We start from the raw sequence: 20812 nt of genomic DNA on the forward strand, positions 1-20812 counted from the left end.
GTTGGTACATGACGAAATAGTAAAATAGCGTAAAACCAAGACGAGGACGAAGGAGGCGAGCCACACGAGCGCTAACTTTCAACAAATGTTTATTGGAAACTATGCCGGTATAGTAAATATGCGTTATGCCACAAGGAAGTGCGTATGCATGTTTCACAGCCAGAAGTGCATCTGAAGAAGGCAGAAAAGCGTAGTCAGACCATTACTCTCTCTCTCTCTCTCTCTCTCTCTCTCTCTCTCAGTGTGTGTGTGTGTGTGTGTGTGTGTGTGTGTGTGTGCGTGCGTGCGTGCGTGCGTGCGTGCGAGCGTGTTATCTGATACCTAAATACGCTGCATTGCAGACCTGAGACACAATATACATTTTTTTTAAGTTACCCGGCAGTCTCGACAGGCGAGAAGCTTTCGCGCTGTTACAGTGTGTGCCTTCAGGTATAGTCCAGCCTCCACTTGGGCAAAGCAAATTTGGTTTGAAACTATTCGTGTGTGTCGTTATGCAGTGTAACGATGGAAAGGAGAGAAGCGCTCTCGTGCGCGCACTTATCCTTTGACCCCCAGTAGGTGCGGGGGGGTTGCCGCCGCCGCGTGATCAGCGCTCCCTATCGACGCACGATAAACCCCGTGCACGAGGTCGAGAAAGGCACGCGAGCGAGCGTGCGACGTTTAAGTGCACTTTGACCCCACACGGTGCTTGACGCCGTTGCACAGCTAGCGCAACGTTCGCTGACCGCGCACTTCCTTTCTCTTTGTGCTCCACCGTTTGCGTATCTCGTTTCCAGCCTTTGCTTTCGTTATAGCTCTTCACCCCGTTCGCCCCCTCTCCTCCCCCTCTCTCAAGCCAGTACTGTCTGGCTTTGCCTTTGCCTGTTCCGTTTGTGTAGAGAAAGCGAACGAGAACGTGCCCGGTTGCTGTACGGAGCTACTGACCGCTGGAGTATGTGCAGAGCTTCGACGGCGGGCGTCGGCGGTCGGGGTTCTTGTTTAGCCGGCGGCCTTCGTTTGCGAACGCGGGCGCAACCGCGCGCCGGCCGTTGCAACAGCCTCCCCCCACCTTTGCGGGCGCGACACTTGTATCGCCCTCGTGCGGTCGCGTTTCGTTAACAGGATAAGCGTCATTTCTGTAGCACTCGCAACTTCCGCGCGCCCTGTCTGCAACTGAGGCACCCAAGCGTTGCCATAATTGGGGAGGACACTGACTTCTGTGCCCGGCAGCTGAGGAGGTACAGTACGGCCCGCACTTGAAGGGGACACCTATTGTGTATATTAACCAGCATAATTGATGCCGGGCATCACTGAAGGCCAGCTGTAATGTAATTTCACTTTGGCTAAGCTAGTTTGAACAGCGTATTAAGGGCATGTACTTGTGCGGGAAATATTTAACTTGTCCCCCCAAGCGCTACTCGTTTTGGACGAAAGGTTGTCGCCAGTCACGCCTCAGAGTAATTCGCCTATGTCACGCGATCGATTGCCATCGCGTTTGCCTATCTAGGGTGTCCTAACTAACTTTAGCCAAGTTCTTCAACGAAAAAAGAAACGGATTGAAAAAAGCATGGTGCAAGGCGCGATTTTAAGACATATGGTGTTCGGTTGTCAGAGGTCTGACGCTCGAACACCGTAGGTTTTATAATTCGATCTCGTACCACGTGTCTTTTTTTGTTTTGCTTTTTTTTTTTTGTTAATCTTTAATTCTTCGTTCAACAGCTTGGCTAAAGTAAGCTGGGACACCCTGTATATACACTCAAACGCTACAGTGCTTCCGTGTCTTCGTGACGTCACGTTTTACAGCTTGTCTGCAAGTTCAGCCTCCCAACTTCGGTGACGCACATTCAGGGTTGTGTATATATATATATAATATACACACACACCGAGAGAGAGAGAGATAAATAGATATATAGATTAGTCACTCGATCAACTTCTATCTCTTTGCATAAATGATTGCGAACCGCCTTTAAGCAGCTGAGGTTTCTCGACTCCGCGTTGCTCAGTTGTGTTCATGCATGCACCACGGGCTGGTTGAGTATAAACTTACCGGTCCCACCGTGCTCGTCGATCACGTCTCTTGAGTGCAAGCTCCGCCGAACCATTCCTTCTGGGCGCCTTAACCGGGCAGCCTCTCTCTCATTTTGACATCGCTTATACATGCGGCTGTATGCCATATGCCACCAGAATGTGCGCGTCAGCGCGACTCAAATCTGTGTACTTGTGGCCACATATTCAAGCTTTCTCTGAACCGCGTCTTCACCGTCGCTTGTTCTATTTGTGAATCAAAACCAAGGCAGATTTCGCGAATGCCATCGTACGCAAACGCGTCAGGAGATGGGGAACGTATCGAAGCGTTTCGACAAATGTAACGGAAGACGTGTATGGTTTTTGAGTTGGCCGTATCAAGCGGCTACAAAATGACAGATTTTTGTCTTATCATTCGAGGCAGAAAAGCCTCCACGTAAATGGTATGTCGTGATACGGCAAAGCATGCTGTTTAAAAGGAATATTGTGATAGAATGTTTGCTAACGGAATGAAATGTTGCCTTCGACGCGCGCAGATTATGTCATAGCGGTGCCCATGTGCACGGACCTACGACATCGGGAATGCATGGCTCCCTCTGTATACATTTGCTTTTATTTTTTTTTTTACTTCCAGCGTTTTAAATTACGTATTACACGAACTTGGGATAGCACGGTGACGCTATAGAACATCAACAGCGTGGGCGCATGGCAGGTGTCGCGCCCGGTTTCAGTAGCGGAATCGAACATTTTCCGCATGGCGTTATGACCGTGCGGGGAAGCACTCTTCGGAGACTGGCTTTGTCCTTATCTTTCAGTTCAACTCCATTACCCTTAATAGGCCGATGAGCCATCCATATTTTAGTAAAGCCGTACCGTACACCCATTGCAGACCATAATGTATATATGTTGCTCCGGCGCGTAAATTCGCGCCGAGAGTTTAGAATCACTGAGCTTCGCACTTTTATGCGGACTGTTTCTCTGACTAGCTTTCACGTCGGCTTCGGCATCTTATCGCCGAGGCAGTAGACGTGGCCCAACGTCTCCTACTGCAGTTGGTTGGTTGTCCCAAATGAAATAGCACAAGCACAAGCAGGGTGTAAGCAAGGAATGTGGCTAAGTAGTGCTAGCAACATCATGAAAAATAGCTTTGTAAAAGAAAAAGAGAATATATTAAAGGGATAATAGCTACATTAATAAATAAACAAATAAACAGAACGGATAAACACGATGAACTATGCATGTCACCGTGAATTTGAAGAAACAAATCAGAGTAGACATTCTACTCTTGTTTGTTCTGCAGTGCTGCTTCTCGATTTGCAGCTCCACTCCCAGGGCGAAGAAAATTCGTCGTCGCTTGCGTGTTTGAAAGCGTAACGCTGCTTTTGAGGTACCAAGAGATGCTTAACTTCCAAACGATATTTCGTTCGGTCACGGATTCCGTCTTCGAAACCGGTTGCAAAGGTACGAAGGAAAACTTCGTACTTATTAACAAAAAGTTGACGGTTTGTTGGGGGGGAAAGAAAGAAAGAAAACAAAAACGGATTTCGCCGACAGCAGGAGGATCAAAAAGACGCTTGAACCCCGTTTGATCTACTGCGCGAAACGGCGCTGCATCGGAGCGGTGGTGGCGCCGTCTCCTTAGCGCTTAACGCCGGCTCCATGTCGTGTATTGGACCGGGCAGAGGACCCCGAGCAGTGCTCAGGTCAGATACGCCACCGCAAGCCGCGCGTGTGGCTTTTATGTAGAGGACAAGCTTGGCGCTGCCAGCTGTGCGCCTCGTGTACGTGAATATCGCGCGCACGAACCGTTGGAGTGTATATCTGCAGTCGTTGCTGATGGTTGCTTAGCAACGTGCTGTTGCTGCCATTGCTAGTACCAGAATCGTTCTTTGCGGGACTGCGCTTCCGCTGCCTTGTTGTTGTTGTTGTTGTTGTTGCTTCTCTCCTTGCTCCGATTTCCCACGAAGCGCGCGCGCTCGCGTTGCGCCAGCGAGAGGACGCCCTGCTGGTCGTTCTCGCTCGACCCCGCGACAGATGTGGGTCACGGCCGACCATTCTCAGCCGCCTGCGTAGGCGGCGGTTGAGAAGGCGGAGAGGGCAGGGGAAGGAATGGATGAACAGAGGGCGCACGTTTTTAGTAACGCTTCGACCTGATATAGGAAATGAGCGGAGACACCGTGCGCGCTGCTTTTGATTCAGCCAGACTGACCGTGATCCGACAGCAGCACTTATTCTTGCGCTCTTTTCTCGAGTGGCCCTTCGCGTCGTCATCATCGTCGTCGTCGCCGTGCGCTTGTTCTTCCGTGCAGAAAATGTAACCGCGGGGAACGTGTTTCCGGTGTGTTTTCCACCTGACTTGCGGCACCGCGATGACCGCGACGGCAATCTTGACTGAAATGGGTTGAGTGTACTTGCCGATTAATGCAGGTTTCGAGTGGCGGTGAGCGCGTTGTCGACAGTAATGCGACAGTGAGAGAAACGGAGAGAGAAAGGCAAGACGGTTAGGACATGCCTGCGGTTGGCTAAAACTACACTTGGGGAGGCAAAGTGGTAAGAATATCCATGAAAAAGGGAAAGATTAGATATATAATGAGCACACAGTTATTGCGAACACGCTTGCAGGGGGAATGTTCGCTAGCAGTCACCGGCGTAAGAGCGTGAACGTCGCGCAGTGTACGCGAAATGAGTTTTAGCCTGGATGCATAGAACTTTCTTTTTGACAGGAATGGCAACGCGAGCAGGTAGCCCTGGTTGGATGGATGGATGGATGTTATGAGCGTCCCCTTTGGAACGGGGCGGTGGGTTGCGCCACCAAGCTCTTGCTACGATACTGCCTAATATCCTACCTAGGTTAAACAATGAGAAAAAAAAAACACTACGAACTACCACGCCCAAATTTTCTGATCCCCTATTGCGAACTGTGCTTTTGTACGTCTCTGTCTTTTGTCGTTTCCCTACTTTTCTTCCACCAATCCTCCAATCGCCTCTTACTAATGTCTATTGCGGACATGTTTGCTTTACCACTGCTCCCGCTGAACCCAAGGGCTTCAAGGAGGCCAGTGGTGCCTAAATCGACCGCTGGGCAGACGTCTTCACATTCTAATAAAACATGCTCCGTCGTTGCCCTAGCTTTACCGCAGCAAGCACATGCTTCTTCTCCCTTCTTATATCTCGCTTCAGGGTGTCTACCAACCGGGATAACCGGGAATTCTCAGGGATTTTCAATAGTCTGGAAAAACTCAGGGAGAACTCAGGGAATTTGCGCTTCCATCAGGGAAAATTAGCCGTAATTTTATTAAAAGGGAAAGAAAGTCGCGGTAAAGCTGGCTTGAGTAGAAGGAGTTGCCAGTGTTTAGTCAACGACCCACGTTCCGGATGTCCGATAATTCGGACAGCTTCACGGCACCACTACGTACCCCATAGAGCCTATGTATAATGTCTGATATTTCGGATGCAAGAACCCTTCGCCATCCGATTTTCCGGACTTTTTGCCGTCATGGCAGGTCCGAAACGGCATTAATAAAATCACCACCACCGCCGCCGTTTTCATTACCTCGTCGCTTCTCGAACCGGTGCTCTCGCACGCAGATCCGCTAGCAGTCGTAGCCACCACCGCAGCAACGCTAGGCATAGCTGCTTCTGCGTTCGCTATTAAGCTTCTTGCCGTTCTGTGCCGTGTTCTTCATTGAAAGAATTCTCCGCTGTCAGCAATGACACCGACTCCGCCTTTGTGGTCCTCGCGATTGGTTTCAAAGCTTGGAAGCACGACGCGTTGCATATTGCGGGTTGCCGAAAGTCAGCTTCGCCTCACAACAGAAATATTACGCGGTGAAGCATGCGCAAAATATTGCGGTGAAGCTCAACAAGCCTGGGAAGGGGCAATTGTCACGGGACACAGTATGTATTCCTTAATTAAACACGCGTGAACCCGCGGCTTCCTGTCACAGGATGAGCACCGATATGCCTAATAAGTGTACTGACAGGCCTTCAGAGATTTTTCTGATGTGCTCCGGCAGTAAACGACATGCAGTGGCATACCAACTATTTCTAGAGTGTGTGTGTGTGTTGGGGGGGGGGGGGGGGGGCATACCGCAGACGGTGAAACCTTTCGCTCCCCTCTCTGTGTGTATATATATATATATATAACCGGAGAATATATATATATATATATATATATATATATATTGCCAATTTACTACTATTACACTAAGTGAAATAGCCTGGAAATGCTTCTGTTTTATGTATATTTAACCGACAGGGACCTGTTTATCAATCACACATGGTTAACTATGACGGCCCGAAAAATGAGCTGAATTTGCATTTCTCTCTTGCAACTAAACATCTCAAGATGATACAGGGGCAAAAGGCAATGAGTGTACCCACAGTGGTCTCGGGTCGCGCCCAGTAGCAGCAGTACAGCATACATAAAAAGGCACATTTGCTACAAAGAATTTAAATAATTCAACAAAGAATTGTACTTGCTGTTTAAGTCTACAAGATAAATGTATCGCTAGTTTAGGTAATAGTACTGTCGAGGTTATACGCAACGACGTGCAATCAACATAAATTACTTGTAATGTTCACACACAAAAGAAAATGCACTCGCCATCCCGGCCCTGTGACAGTGGACGTCCAGCGAACCTGTTAAAAACCACCACTACAACTGCTGAGGAGGGTATGCAGTGCTTTAGTGCTTTATAAAGCCCCCCCCCCCCCCCCTACCCTTCCCACACACTCAATTTCCACTAGATTTGATATCTGTTGAGTTCACAGTTATCGAAGGGCAATTGGATAAATTCTTTGTTTGCAAAACACATTCATAAAGCTCCGAATAGCTTACATGCGTAATATACTAAAAATATCATAATTAGTTGTCTATCTTTGAAGTTTGCCTACATATTGGTGATAATGAGCCCTTTATTTTTGCCAAATATAAACAAAACGTATTGTTTAGTTCATGGAGGACGTCGCTGAGACAAAGATGGAAGGTGTTATGACGCATGAAAATAAGGAAAGAAAAATGACGGCTCATTATTATTTACACTTTTAACTGGACCAGGAACGTAAAAATTTTGTCACACATTGCAGTTACAATGGCCCCCCTCCACTTTCCACAAAATATGAACCTGTTGTAAACTACAGCTATGCCGAGACACTGGGAAGCATAGTTGATAGCGGCCATATCACATGCTCTAATGCTTGAATAAGAAAATCTTACAAAGGCTGTATTTGATCCAACCACTTCGCACAGGAAGTTTCCATTGGGCACCACCAATTTTCGCTAAATTTGGTCTTGGCGGATTTTATAGTGCTGCCAGAGCAGCGGGCTCAATTCTTCCGCTCTCGTTAGACACGCTCAAACACACTGGAGTGCTTGCATACATAATTTATTACGAAAGCCATCTATTTTGAACTTCACCTCCACACCACCCATTAATTTGTCCTTACAGTCACCAAACCTAACGAAGCTGCCTTCTTTAGTTCAGTGAGGACACCAACCGAAATTAATATGTCACGCATGACAAAGGAAGAACAAAAAAATGAGGGTAAAACGATTATTCGTAACCCTTCTCAGTAACCCAGAAATATTAAAGGTCTGCGACACATTCCACTTAAAATGCTGCCTATTACTTCAAAGTATAAAGTATCTTGAACAATCTTGGGACAATAGCAGTAGCGTGATAATTTTGAACTCTTGTTCACAATTTTTTGATGCTGTATTTGATCAACATGCATTTACCATAGCACATAAACTTGGCGTATTGTTCCCCTTATGTTCGCACAATTTTATCTCAGTTGTTATTGTAATTACGCAAGCGCAGCCGTCTAAGTCTTACACCACTCGTAAAACAGACTAATAAGGCTATGGACCACTTGCATACCTATTCTACTTGAAAATGCGCATTTAACCCACCCATTAGGAGCATTGCCTACACCTTATCCATACCATGCCCCTAATTTCCCCTAGAAATAAACAAGATGCCTTGTTTAGCTCACCGAGAACACCGGAGAAACAAACTACGAATCTCGTAATATCCCCTTCAGTCACTGCATAACATTTGCGAACGCAACTTATTTTTGTCATTACTGTGTAGCGGTTACAAGGAATAGACAGTGAACATTAGACTTTGAGTAAATTGCACATTCTGCTTTCTTAAGGTACACACATTCCACTTCTCAGTGAAATGTATCGCTTCAAACGACCGCTTTCATGAAGGCATTGCCCTTTTTGACGTCCCTTCAAAGAGGATAATGCCTTGGTGAAAGCGAAGTGGGAGGTTTCGGTAGTAATCACAAAAGATTGTTTCTACCTTATATAGCTTGGGCCTAATAATTAACCTTTGCAAGTAATTTGAGTGGGTGATTCAATATATTTATTGAAGAAACGTAGCACGATTGACTGTACAATTAATGAATATTAGTTACTATGTATTTACGATGGGTCACAATAAAATTCAGAGGCATTCTCCCACCTTGACTTGCCCTCTATATGTGGAGTCTCCAGCACCTTGGGATAAAATTGATTGAAATAGCTCATCTTCAAAAATATTTGCTTCTGTGTGCATCTCCTTTTTATTCGTATTTGAGAATGTCTCACTATGAGTTTTATGCATTTTTTCCAATATATCTTTTTTTTTTCACTGCATTTTACTAACTCCTCCCTTCTATTTTCTTTTTGAATAAAATAGACACTACCCCTTACTATTCAAGCTGGATTAAGTCATCTTAAAAAGAATTTTAGCATGCTTGCTAGAGAGTGACACCATCGGATAACAGGGTGTCAGCCCGTCTCTTGACATAAAACAAACTTCTGTGTTGCTCAGGGAATTTGGCAAAGGCACTCAGGGAAAACCTGGAAAACTCAGGGAATTTAGAAATGTCAACTTGGTAGACACCTTGCGCTTTTAGCCCTCCTCTTGTGCGACACCTCGTGGTGCGTATATGCGTCGCGAGACGAAAATGTCTGTGCAATTGCCGCGCACGTGACTTCGTTGAGTACAGCGTCACCAGGGGACGTATTCTCCTCGGACGGTAACTTTCGGAGATACCATTTGAAGGGCGCGCCGATTGGCTGATTGAGCACCACGTCACGCGAAAAGGATAGTATCGCCGAAAGTGACCGTCTGAGAATACGTCCCCAGCTGTCGCTGCAGGCATAGTTGTTTTGTGTTTTCGTTGCCGGTTTAGAAATCCGCTGAAACGATAACGCCAAAACGTGTCCGTACCAGCTAAAAGCACTGAAAGTCTCTTTTCTATTCTCAACCTGGCTCAGCGCAACGTTACAGGAATACGTGTCTAGTTATTTGGCTGCGGCATATAAGCGCCTTTATATTGTCAGGATTGGGGGCTCAATCCCATCGCTCGTGATCCGTTGTCAAGATTGGAGTCAGGCATGAATTCGAAGGTAGCTGTCCCATGCCGTCGTCCAACTTATCCACGCTGAGGACGTTGAGGAAGGGAAGGACTGCTTCTCATCGAGAACGTGGAATATGGGTTTATTTACAGTATTTACATGCAGTTCATCAATCTAGCATGACTGCGAGAGAAAGTACGTCAGTCTAACACGACTGCTTGAGAGTGTCTGTCTAACATGACTGCTTAAGAAAGTGTGTCGAGCATCCGCACAACAGCAGTCTTTAAACACTCGGTCCTCCCGCGATACAAGGTGACGCGAACGTTCGTTTAGTCATCGTAAACTAGCCGCCTCTCCGCGGGATGGTTTACACACACATGTGTGCACGGTCCGAAACCGACACCACACGAATTTCGTAGAACTCGGAGCTGCCCGGGTAGCGCTACCGGGTAGCACATTGTCTTGCGTCTTGGTCGGCGCGTGGGAAGGAGCCCACGACGACGTTCCCGCGGCAACTCCCCCACCCGTAGCAGATCAGGTCCGCGTTGTCGTGTTGCGCACAAAGCCTGCTTCGTCGAACTCCTTCAGTCACAACGGCGACGAGGCTAGAGCGTAACGGTGGCGGTTTCAGCACAAAGCCTGCTTCGTCAAACGCATCCTAGCTGAAGCGACGGAGAGTGGAGGATGCGCGCATTGTTCCCGACAGAAAGTCGACTTAGTCACGCCGTGGCTAGAGGTTGGCGGCGGAATACCAAGATGAGGTTGCCACCGCTGGCGTAAATGGCTGGCAAACTTGCACTGCAGCTGGCCGTTCTTAACAATATCGATAACCCATGTTACCTCAACATCTTTCTTTATCGTAGTCATCACGACGAGGCAATGTTCTCGAGGCGTTTTTTAATGGCTCTTCACCAGGCCACATAGCAAATTTCGGTTACATGCTGGAAGTTGTTGCTTGTCCTCTAAGGAGTGTTCTGCCGCAAGAAATTTGCAGATCAGTAAAATAATAGCAGAGATGGAAATATATGAAGTGCCACGAACCCATAATTTCAGGATGCGGGCGTCACCGCCAACATATATACACACACCTTGTTCCCTTCTAGCCTCCGAAAGCGAAATTCCTCCGCCTGCCCTACCTCCCCGTGGTAAAGTATTACGCGTGGTAGCGTAATACTTTGCAGACACGATTGTTAGCGTGCATCGTTTGCACTGCGCTTGTCAGCTCAACATGGCCGGACCAGGTGAGGGGCCCTTTAATTCCGCAGACTTCTCTTTCTCACTTTCTCCGGCTTTATGCGACGAAATAGCGGTCGCTAACTCATTTTCTCGTTCCTTGCATGCCTGGTTGATGCCAGTTCTTTTTTACGACTGAGGAGAACGTAGAATCGGAGTAGATTGAAACAGATATAGTTTGAAAGGCTTTGTTTAATATTATCATAGCAGCCGCAGAAACGCCTTTCGCCGCGGGCCTATGTGACGCAGAACGGAACAATTCATTTCGCGATAAATGAAAGTGCGCGGCTTGTTTTCGTTTCCGAATGAGTGATCACCGTTCGCCTCGTGTGGGAAGGCGAAACCAGCTGAGTCGCACTATATTATTCATCCTCAGTCCTCGTGTACGTGCTATTTTGTTTGTTTGTTCGGATTGTTCTTGATTCACTCTCGACAAGGGCAGGCACAATTTTGCCCGCACACGCCGTTTGCGTTGTTGGCCTTCGACGCCATCGCTTTGATGATCACGGCATTCTGATATACAGGGGTGGTGCCATCGTTCATGCACCAAGATTTAAAAATATGCAAATGCTACGTAGCTGAACAGAACCAAGGTAATGTTGTTTGCCGTCGCTTGGATATACTCACACTCCCTTTTATTCGCGTTCCGCCTAATTAGATTATTAGTCTTCATTAATTAATCAACTTTTCAAATATTATAATTGTATGAAAAGTGTAAACGAGAAAATTGTAGAGCAACATGGAAAACTCCCGATACAGCTTTCTGTTGCGTAAAAGTGTTTTTCCAAGCGTGAAAGAAGTTCGCGAATACTCGCAAAATGCGTCGAGCGGCCAGTCGTGAGGCGATTTTTCGTGTATTCGCGGGCTGACACTTTTCATCTAAATATAATATTTGAGAAGTTGATTGATTAAGACTAGTTATATTAGGCGGAATGCAGTATGTATATATATATATATATATATATATATATATATATATATATATATATATATAGTCCGAGTATATCAAGCCACGGCAAACAACACCACCTTGGTTCTGTCGACCTACGGGACATTTGCATACTTTTTTAAATCTTGATGCATGATAGTTGGGACACCCTGTATAAAAAGAATACGCACGTTCAGCGACAATTCGTATGTTGGGCAAAAAGTGTGGCCGTGCGCGCACGTGTTTATAAGTGATTGCGAGATGCGAGCTCCCGGATGGAAGGATTGCGCAGCCGTTAGTGATCGGCCCATGTCCGGAGGCGTTGGAAGCGCTCAAATACCGGGGGCATGGACTCCGAGATCGAGTCGCTCACGGCGCTCTATCTTGGAGGCCATGAAAGGAGGATTGGGGCGAGAAATGACGGTCTACGCAGCTGCCCGATTTGAGTGTCTGCAACGGTAGTCGTGAAAACGTGTGCTTGTGTTTGTTCGAACAGCTGCGTCTATATACACATTGCATCGGCTTTGCTGACTGCTTCTGACAGATAATGTACAATTCATCCTGGCTGTACCGTAGTGTACAGCCCGAAATAATCACGTCGCTTTAAGTACATTGTGTTACTCGCTTCTATTCGAGGCGGTCTATATATGTTCTACAAGCAGTGGAGTCGTTTACAAGCCGTTTGAATCGCGAGTCAGATATTACAAGGAAAACCCTTGCAACTAAGTAAAAAGTAAAATCTAAGTAAAAATCCAACGCAGTTTGAGTAGTCTCTGTCAAAGTTCATGATGTCGTGGCGACTTGCTGCAAGAAATTTCAAGGTATGGGGGACGTCACCACCCGCATTTTTGTTTGTGCGTTGTGTCGCGCTCATATAAAGATTGGATCACATTTTTTAGATACGGTACCAGACGCGCGACATTGCCGTGGTAAACTCACTTGCTCACAGGAGCTAACGTACAATAGCGCCTATGCTTTCCTTCGGCCTGTTGACGTCAAGGAGGCATTATATATGCCACCCTTAGACTATCGCCTATGCTACTACTGCGTCAAAATAAATCATTCCTTTAGCGGGAGCAAGAAAATCTTCGGCGATACTACGTGTCTTTTGCGATATATCATCATCATCAGCCTATTTTATCTCCACTGCTGGAGATAAAACGATCTCCAATTACCGCTGTCCTGCGCCAGCTGATTCAAACTTGTGCCTGCGAATTTCCTAATTTCATCACCCCACCTAGTTTTCTGCCGTCCCCGACGACGGTTCCCTTCTTTTGGCGCTCATTCTGTAACCCTAATGGTCCGCGGTTATCTGCCCTGTGCATTACATGACCCGCCCAGCTCCGTTTTTTTTTCTTCTTCTCTTAATGTCAATTAGAATATCAGCTATCCCCGTTTGCTCTCCGATCCACACCGCCCTCTTCCTGTCTCTTGACGTTAGGCAACATTCTTCGTTCCATCGCTCTTTGCGCGGTCCTCAACTTGTTCTCGAGCTCTTTTGTCAACCTCCAAGTTTCTGCCCCATATGTCAGCACTGGTAGAATGCACTGATTGTACACCTGCCGGTCAGGATCTGACAATGCCTGCCGTATGCACTCCGGTGCATTTTTATTTCTTTGTAAATTTGCTTCTCATGATCAGGGTTTCCTGTGAGTAATTGACCTAGGTGAATGTACTCCTTCACGGACTCAAGAGGCTGACTGGAGATCTTGAACTCTTGTTCCCTAGTTTGCTCATAAAAAAACAAAAAGAACGAAAACAATGGGGCAGGGTGAGTCATTGGGTCCGCAATCGCAAATCGTTTCAGCTCCTTTCTGTAGCTGCACCGTCATGTGTCTGAGATATGCCACCTGTGCAAAGTAGTCTTCAGGCGTCTGCATCTGGGGAATCATCAGAATGCGTGCCGAGGTATTGTCGTTGGCCTTTGCGTGTGCACGTTTGACATTCTTAAGACGCCCACGCTCGGCGCGAACGCTGCGCTTCTCTTGTTCCGTGATTGGCGCGAGAGTTCAGTGGAACGGACCTTTCGGCAGCTACACCGGGGTGCCCGACACGAATGCGAAATTTCCTAACGTCACTACGCAGTTGTTCGCTGCAGAAGCTTTGACGGTGACACGAAAGATTTGCATCGAACGCTCAGGCACGGTGAAAGCGCGTCGTGCTGCCAACATCTGTGCCGTCGTTCCGCGTTTGAGCTTGAGATATTGATAATTAAATTTGGGGAAAGCTGGCACCGGCTCGTGCGCCCCCCTGCTTTAAGTTCCACATCTAAGGAGGCGCTTGGGTTTGGGTCTTGTTTGGGTCAAACGAAATGTGCCGTGAAGCGAAGAAGAGTTCAGCATTGTTGCTCCCTATATACGGGCTCCTGTACGGGAATATGTATGCAGTTGCGGTCACGCTGGAGCTCGGGACTCAGAAGATTACCATAAGTCGAGCTGTATTAGTAAATTACGCTTCTATACAGCAACAATAAATCCCCCTCGTATACCGCGAGGGGAGGCTTAAGCCAGAAATCGCGCAAGAAGGAAAGGATATGGTGGCGACTTTGAATTTCCGAGCACTCATGCCTTTCTTAATACAGCAAGACGATTGGTATCTGCTCGCATGCGTAATCACTGCAAATTGTTGCATTTTATAACGAAATAGTTACGCGTAGTTTTCATAGTCTTTTCAAAGTCTCGAAGTCGTTTAGAGCCAGATGGATGAAATTCAGGCAACTCTACGTGTTCCCCGTATCATACCCATGCTGACAGAACTCCACCGTGTTTACTTATATCTTACGTAGACGCTGGTTCTCTCTGGCAAGATGTTTTCTTGGAAACACTCTATCGTTTGAAGGGCGGTGTGGGATCCATTGTTTAGCGTCGTGCTGCCTGCGCGTTCTATTCGAAGTCTTACCCAAGCGACCTTGAAATGACGGAAAAGCCGGAAAGGAGGCTCGCTCTGTATGCAGAAATCCGATGGAAGTCTGCGGTGAATGTGCACGCACTTAGGTCATCGTATGTACAGTAATAAAAATACAGCCGTGCATACGCGTTTTTGTGTTCTTGCAGGTGGTGTGCGATCGATCGCGGTGCCTTGTTCAGAACAGAAACGTTCGACATCGGAGACGCGAGCTGTAGGTATTCCTAGAAGTTATGCATTACGTCCGAGCATAAGATATCCAGAAGCAGTATAGCCCATACAAGAGTTCCCAGAAGTATTGTAAGCTGTTATTCGCTATTCACTTTTATGCAGTGTTGAGTGTTAACTTGGAGCGCCGATGCATTTCGCCGCACAATCTGAGGATCGAGGTATCGAAAAATACACAACTTTGAGGTATTAGTAAAACTTTGTTAATTAGTTGACGCTGCATTGCGACTTGTCGTGTACATAACGTCCAGTTATTCAAAATCGAGTTCATGCTGCCGAATAGGGCTGACACAGCAGATTCTTTACAAGTCTCCACTGTAAATCAAGCTACACGGAAGAGCTTTTCTTCTTCTGTAGTTCACACTTTTACATTCCTCAAAATGGGTGTGTTGTTTAGAGCAATACCCTAATGAAGCCTGAAATTATACCAACATTAGCGTGACCAGATTCTCGTGAGTGTAATTACCAAGTTACGTTCTTTAAGCATATCAGATGCAGTTAAACAAAAATCCTGTTAACGCTCACAGAGTAATCATAACTAACCTACATGTAAAAAAAAGAAAAGAAAAACGAAGATAATAAATAAAATAGAGGCCCATCCTAGTGAACATATGCATGTAATTATTTCAGCATTATCTCAAGGCAAAATATCGGCCGGAATATTCATTATGTAACGCCGTCATCAGTGTTACTCCACTGCCAAAAAAAAACGCCCTTACAACCTTAAAGGTGCAATCTGCGAAATATGCCCATCGCACACCCGGGAATGCCTTGAGGGCGCTATGGGCGCTTTTGTCAGAATGGCGCTCATCAAAAAAAAAAAAAAAAAAAAAAAACCTTCCAAGCTAGTTTAAGGGCGAGACACATAAATACCTCCAGAAATTTTGTGTTCCTTCTAATTAAACAAAATACATCGATAACAAGCGTAGTAAACAAAACGATATATATATTGTGTGAGTGAGTGAGTGAGTGAGGAAACTTTGTTGTGAACGCCTGCAGAACGGTTAGCCTTCCCCTGTTAGGGAGGCGTTACCGTGACGCGGCCATGACGTCTTCACGGCGTGTGGCGCCTCTACTTCGGCCGCGGCCGCACTATTCCCTTTGGTCGACCGCGCCTGCCCCTCTGTTGGGGTGGCAGCCTCCCTCCGGTTTCGCTCGGTCGTTGCCTTTCGAGGGCCGCCGAGATCTGCTGGACGGCCTGGGTTTGGACATCTTGGTCATAGCATCTCGTTGCGGCCTCGAGCCGCGGCGGGATCGTTGTTATTGTTGCAGCTTCATGCGGATTCTTGGCACAGTCCCAAAGGATGTGAGCTGCAGTGGCTCTTTCCTTTCGGCACACACAACACAGATCACTTTCATAAACACTTGGACACACGTGCCTCATCAGCACCGGGGTGAATAATGACCCCGTTTGAAGTTGTCGATATAAAACCGCCTCCTTACGGGTCAAGCCCGGATGAGGTGGCGGCATAGTCCTTCGCTCTAGTCGGTACCATTTCACAATTTCGTTATAGGAAGTCATTTTGTCCTTGGTTTCCCACCACCACGACGGGTCGGCTGTAGTAGCAGCGGCACGGTTGGTTAGTCCTCGCGCCGCCGCGTTCACCGTCTCGTTGTGGTTAGCGTTGCCGCGATCCGACACATCACTGCCCATGTGGGCCGGAAACCACTTTATCACCACACACCGACTTTCACTCGCGAGATCGACCACACGCAACACACGCGCGGCTTCACCACACACCCTTGCTCTGGCGTAATTTTTCACTGCCGTCCTAGAATCACAGAGCACAGTCGTGCACTCGGGGTCGGCGATGGCCAAAGCAATGGCCACCTCCTCGGCTTGATGCGCGCCTCGAGTCCGCACACTCGCAGCTGTTCTCGTTGCACCGGTCGATGCCCCGACGACTGCAGCGGCGAATGCCTTTCTGTCATGTGGATACTCTGCCGCGTCCACAAACACGGCACCCCTGTCTTTGGCATGGAGATCGATGAGCGCCTTGGCCCTCGCCGCCCGCCGCTCTTTGTGGAACTCAGGGTTCATATTCCTTGGCACCGGACATACCCGTAGCCTTCTACTAATTGCGTCCGGTACAGGCACCTCTGTATTTTCGGGTCCCATTTCCTTTGGTCCCAGGCCTAGGTCACGCAGCACTTGTCTGCCCGTTCTTGTTTCTGATAGCCGCGCGAGCTGAGCGGTCCTCTGCGCCTCGGCGATTTCCTCCAGGGTGTTATGTACTCCCAAGGCCAGGAACTTGTCGGTGCTTGTGCAGTCGAGAAGTCCGAGTGCAGCTTTGTACGCTTTGCGTATGAGCGCATTGATCTTATTTCGTTCGCACTGCCTCCAGTTGTGAAAAGCAGCAACGTATGTAATGTGGCTTATAGCGAAGGATTCCACTAACCGGGTGAGGCTTTCTTCCTTCATGCCTGCTGTTCTGTGCGACACCCTCTTAATGAGGCGGATGGCCGTGGTGACTTTGGCCGCCAGACGGTTGACCGTCTCGCCGTTGACTCGTTTGCGCTCAATCAGCATCCCCAGCACTCGGATCTTCTCGACAACCGGGATCATGTGACCACCACTCGTCCTGATCTTTATTGTGTCTTGCTCTCTCGCAGGTTCGTTGCCTTTCGTCTTCCTAGCTGTCCTTTTCGGAGGAATCACCAACAGCTCAGACTTGCTTGGGGAGCAGACGAGCCCAGACCCGTCCAGCTGCTCCTCGATAGCGTCAACCGCCTCTTGCAATGTATCCTCGATGTGTCCGTCGCTTCCTCCTGGGACCCAGAGCGTTATGTCGTCGGCATAGATGGTGTGTCGGACCCGCGCCACTCGTGAGAGGCGCTCGGCCACCCCTATCATTACAAGGTTGAAAAGCAATGGCGAGATGACTGAGCCCTGGGGGGTCCCGACACTGCCGAGCTTCTTCTTTTGGAGCCGCAGGTCACCGGCGATGATTTCGGTAGTCCGCTCCGTCAAAAAATCCTTGATGTACGCATAAGTTCTCTTGCCCATGTTTAGCCGTGACACCTGGGCGAGAATCGCTGAGTGTCTCACTTTGTCAAAAGCACTCAGCAGGTCCAAACCCAAGATGGCTCGCTTGTCTTTCGTGTTGGTAGTGTCATCGAGGATTTCATTTTTCAGTTGTATCATGGCGTCCTGAGTTCCGAGCTTGTTTCGGAACCCGATGACGGTGTTTGGGTAGAGCCCCGAATCTTCCAGGTACCTCTGCCACCTGTTCATGAGTACATGCTCCAACGCTTTGCCCACACAGGACGTAAGCGAGATCGGCCGGAGGTTCTCAATGTTGGGTGGCTTGCCCGGCTTGGGAATCAAGATGGTCTTGGCTGCTTTCCACTGCCGGGGTAATGATCCGGCTCGCCAGCAAGTGTTGAAGTATGCCGTGAGGTTCTCGATGGCCGCTTCGTTAAGATTTTTTAGCGCTCTGTTCGTAACGCGGTCGGGACCAGCGGCGGAGTTGCTGTTGAGATCGTGCAGGGCAACCCTTACTTCCCATACTTCAATGTCTCGATCTAGCCACTCGTTTGCTTCGCCTAGGTAGTCCGGGTGCGTCTCTGTGGGAGTGACCGGGAGGTACTTGTCGTCGAGGCGTTTCTTCACTTCGTCTTCCCCGTGCTCGGTCAGCGCCCTGTGGATGATCTTGGCCAAGTTATGGTGCTGGTGAGACTTGGTCGTGGTTGCATCCAAAAGATGCCTCAGCATGCTCCACGTCTTGCCGCAGTGCATCTGGCCGTCCGCTGCGTTACAAACCTCATTCCATTGCTGTGTGCATAGCACTCGGCTGTGGGACTCGATCTCGCGGTTGAGTTCGGCGACCTTCTTGCGTAGCTTTCTGTTTGTCCTCTGCGTCTTCCACCTTGACAGGATGGACTGCTTGGCTGCGATGAGGTGGGCGAGGCGGCTGTCGACCCTGTGGACACGCTCGTCCGTCTCGATTTCCTTGGTGGCCTTTTCTACCTTGTTTACAATCTCGGCGGACCACTGCTCAATGTCCGTAATTTTTAAGCAATAGGGGAGCAACACCAGGCAGAAAACTGGAAGTGGGCTTCACTACAAGCCACCTATGGCTTCGTTTGGAACTTGTAAGACCGCTCTCGTCATGTGCGAGCCATAGGTCTACATTGTATTTGTTTTACATTACGTGTGTGATACCACTGCAAGCATAGATCTTGCATCTGTCTGCCTACTATGATAGGGAAACCGAGTTGCGTACCAAGCTTCTTGCTCGCCCTTATGTTCCTCCTATAAACCGACAAATGACGCTTGCTGCTTGACATTAAGTCTTGACTGAAGACATCTAGCCAGCAACTCAGTTCTGAGTACCCGATCTCAGCAAGAAAAAAAAAATATATTACTGCCAACATTCGTCGATAAAAAAAAATTATGTAAACCACTTTGTTATGTTTCTTTTTTATTACAAATTAAGCTTGGTGTATTCAGCGTATTTTAGGTTTCTTGAAGTGTGGCATATCATGGGCTCAACCGTAATACTGTGTTAAAAGGGAAGAGTTAAGGGAAAGGTAGAGAGGTTAACCAGGTTGAGCCCGGTGGCTACCGTATACTCTGGGCAGTGGGACTGTAAAATCAGAAGAGAAGGAGCAGGATTACACTTTATAAATTTAATTAGATTACTCTGGGTGCCTGGTCGTAGGTGATTATACATGAACAAGATGGCTGACAGTCTCGCGAGAGCTGCCCTCAATGGTCCTGTCCTATCATTACTTCCGGCATCAGCTTATCTAACTACTACAGATACAGGAGATATGCAATTGCTCTAGACTTTTTGAACCCAAGGATAGGAAATTTTTCAGAATATCGACACCTCCCATTCCCTTGGCACAAAAATTTATTTCACACCAGAAAAGTGAAGTAATTTTTACCCGGTTACACTGTCGAACACCATTATTAAACTTTTATCGTCTCAGGGCTGGTCTGGCACTCTCCCCTCTGTGCCCATTCTGTGCAGTAGATGAAACCATCGATGATTTTTTCTTATTCTGCCGCCGTTTTTCCAATTTAAGGAAAAACATTTTAGAACCAACGTTCACGCAACTTGGTTTAAATTTCTCCATTTTAAATATCCTTTCTCTACGAGCCGCCTCTCTTGGTAACTACCACAGGAATGTGTGCTCAGTCGTGGAGCAATTCATAGTTATTTCAACACGTTTTTCTTAAGTTCTCCAAGCATTATTTTTATCCGTTTCCACATGACACTTTTACCAGTTTTCGTACTACCAACATCTTCCTAATACCATCCAAATCTCGCCGTCTAAGAAGGATATCCAATCCAATCCAATTATTAGAAATGAGCCGGCGCTGGAATCGTCCGTGGTAGGCGGCGTCCCTAGTCCATGATGTCGTGGCCCTGACCCGATGGCTTGGCCCTGCTCTCCAGACGATGCTGGTCCTCAGGGCTCGGGCTTGTCAGCTGGGCCTCCCACTGCTCGACGGTTGGTCCCATGATGGTTGGTGTCAATGTGTTTTGCCCACATTCCCAGGCCACGTGGTAAATGATATTCGGCGCAGAGCAGAAGGCGCATTTGTAAGTGTAGCAAGTAGGATACATGGCGTGCAGCAGGGTGCCGTGCGGGAATGTGCCGGTCTGTAGCTTCCGAAACATCAACCACCCCAGGCAGCACACCAGCATTGGTCCAACCATGGCCCAATGCTGGCAGAAATTGGTACCAATGTTGGACCAATGTTGGCATATTGGCAAAGTGCAACCCAATCCAATGCTGGCCCAGCGTTAAAGCCAAGATTGGACCAATGTTATGCCAATGCAGCAGCCATTGTGCTGCCAGCGTTAAAGCCAAGATTGGACCAATGTTATGCCAATGCAGCAGCCATCGTGCTGCCAGCGTAGGACCAGTGTTGAGCCATATCGTTGCCATTATTAATGCCAGCTTTGAGCCACTGCCCTTTGCATGACGAATATTCTAGATATGCTGGCTTTAGAGCACGCACACATTCTTACCGCAAACATTTTGCTAGCGGCATTTTTTGTAGCAATTGTCCCCTTACCGTCTTCCTCAATAGTAGCTAGGAAAGCTCGACAAAAAGATGTCTAGAAGCAGAACTCATATATGCTTGCAAATAATAATAAAAGAATACTGAAATTGACGTTTATGACAATTTATTTGCGAATAAA

General features: G+C 47.7%; 2 protein-coding genes across 4 annotated transcripts in view; one reads left to right on the forward strand and one right to left on the reverse strand.

The window, feature by feature from the left end:
* Positions 1–20812, forward strand: part of Ptpmeg (protein tyrosine phosphatase Meg) — a 320358-nt gene that overhangs the window by 126666 nt on the left and 172880 nt on the right. The window lies entirely within an intron of this gene.
* LOC140215848 (uncharacterized) lies at positions 12757–20125 on the reverse strand. Its single transcript, XM_072286166.1, has 2 exons — positions 20035–20125; positions 12757–18698 (listed from the first exon to the last, which is right to left on the reverse strand). Exons 1-2 carry the CDS (start codon positions 20123–20125, stop codon positions 15724–15726), a joined length of 3066 nt encoding a protein of 1021 aa, XP_072142267.1. The 3' UTR covers positions 12757–15723.

The sequence above is a fragment of the Dermacentor andersoni genome, chromosome 2, assembly GCF_023375885.2.
Source record: "Dermacentor andersoni chromosome 2, qqDerAnde1_hic_scaffold, whole genome shotgun sequence".
In the NCBI taxonomy this organism is placed as follows: domain Eukaryota; kingdom Metazoa; phylum Arthropoda; class Arachnida; order Ixodida; family Ixodidae; genus Dermacentor; species Dermacentor andersoni.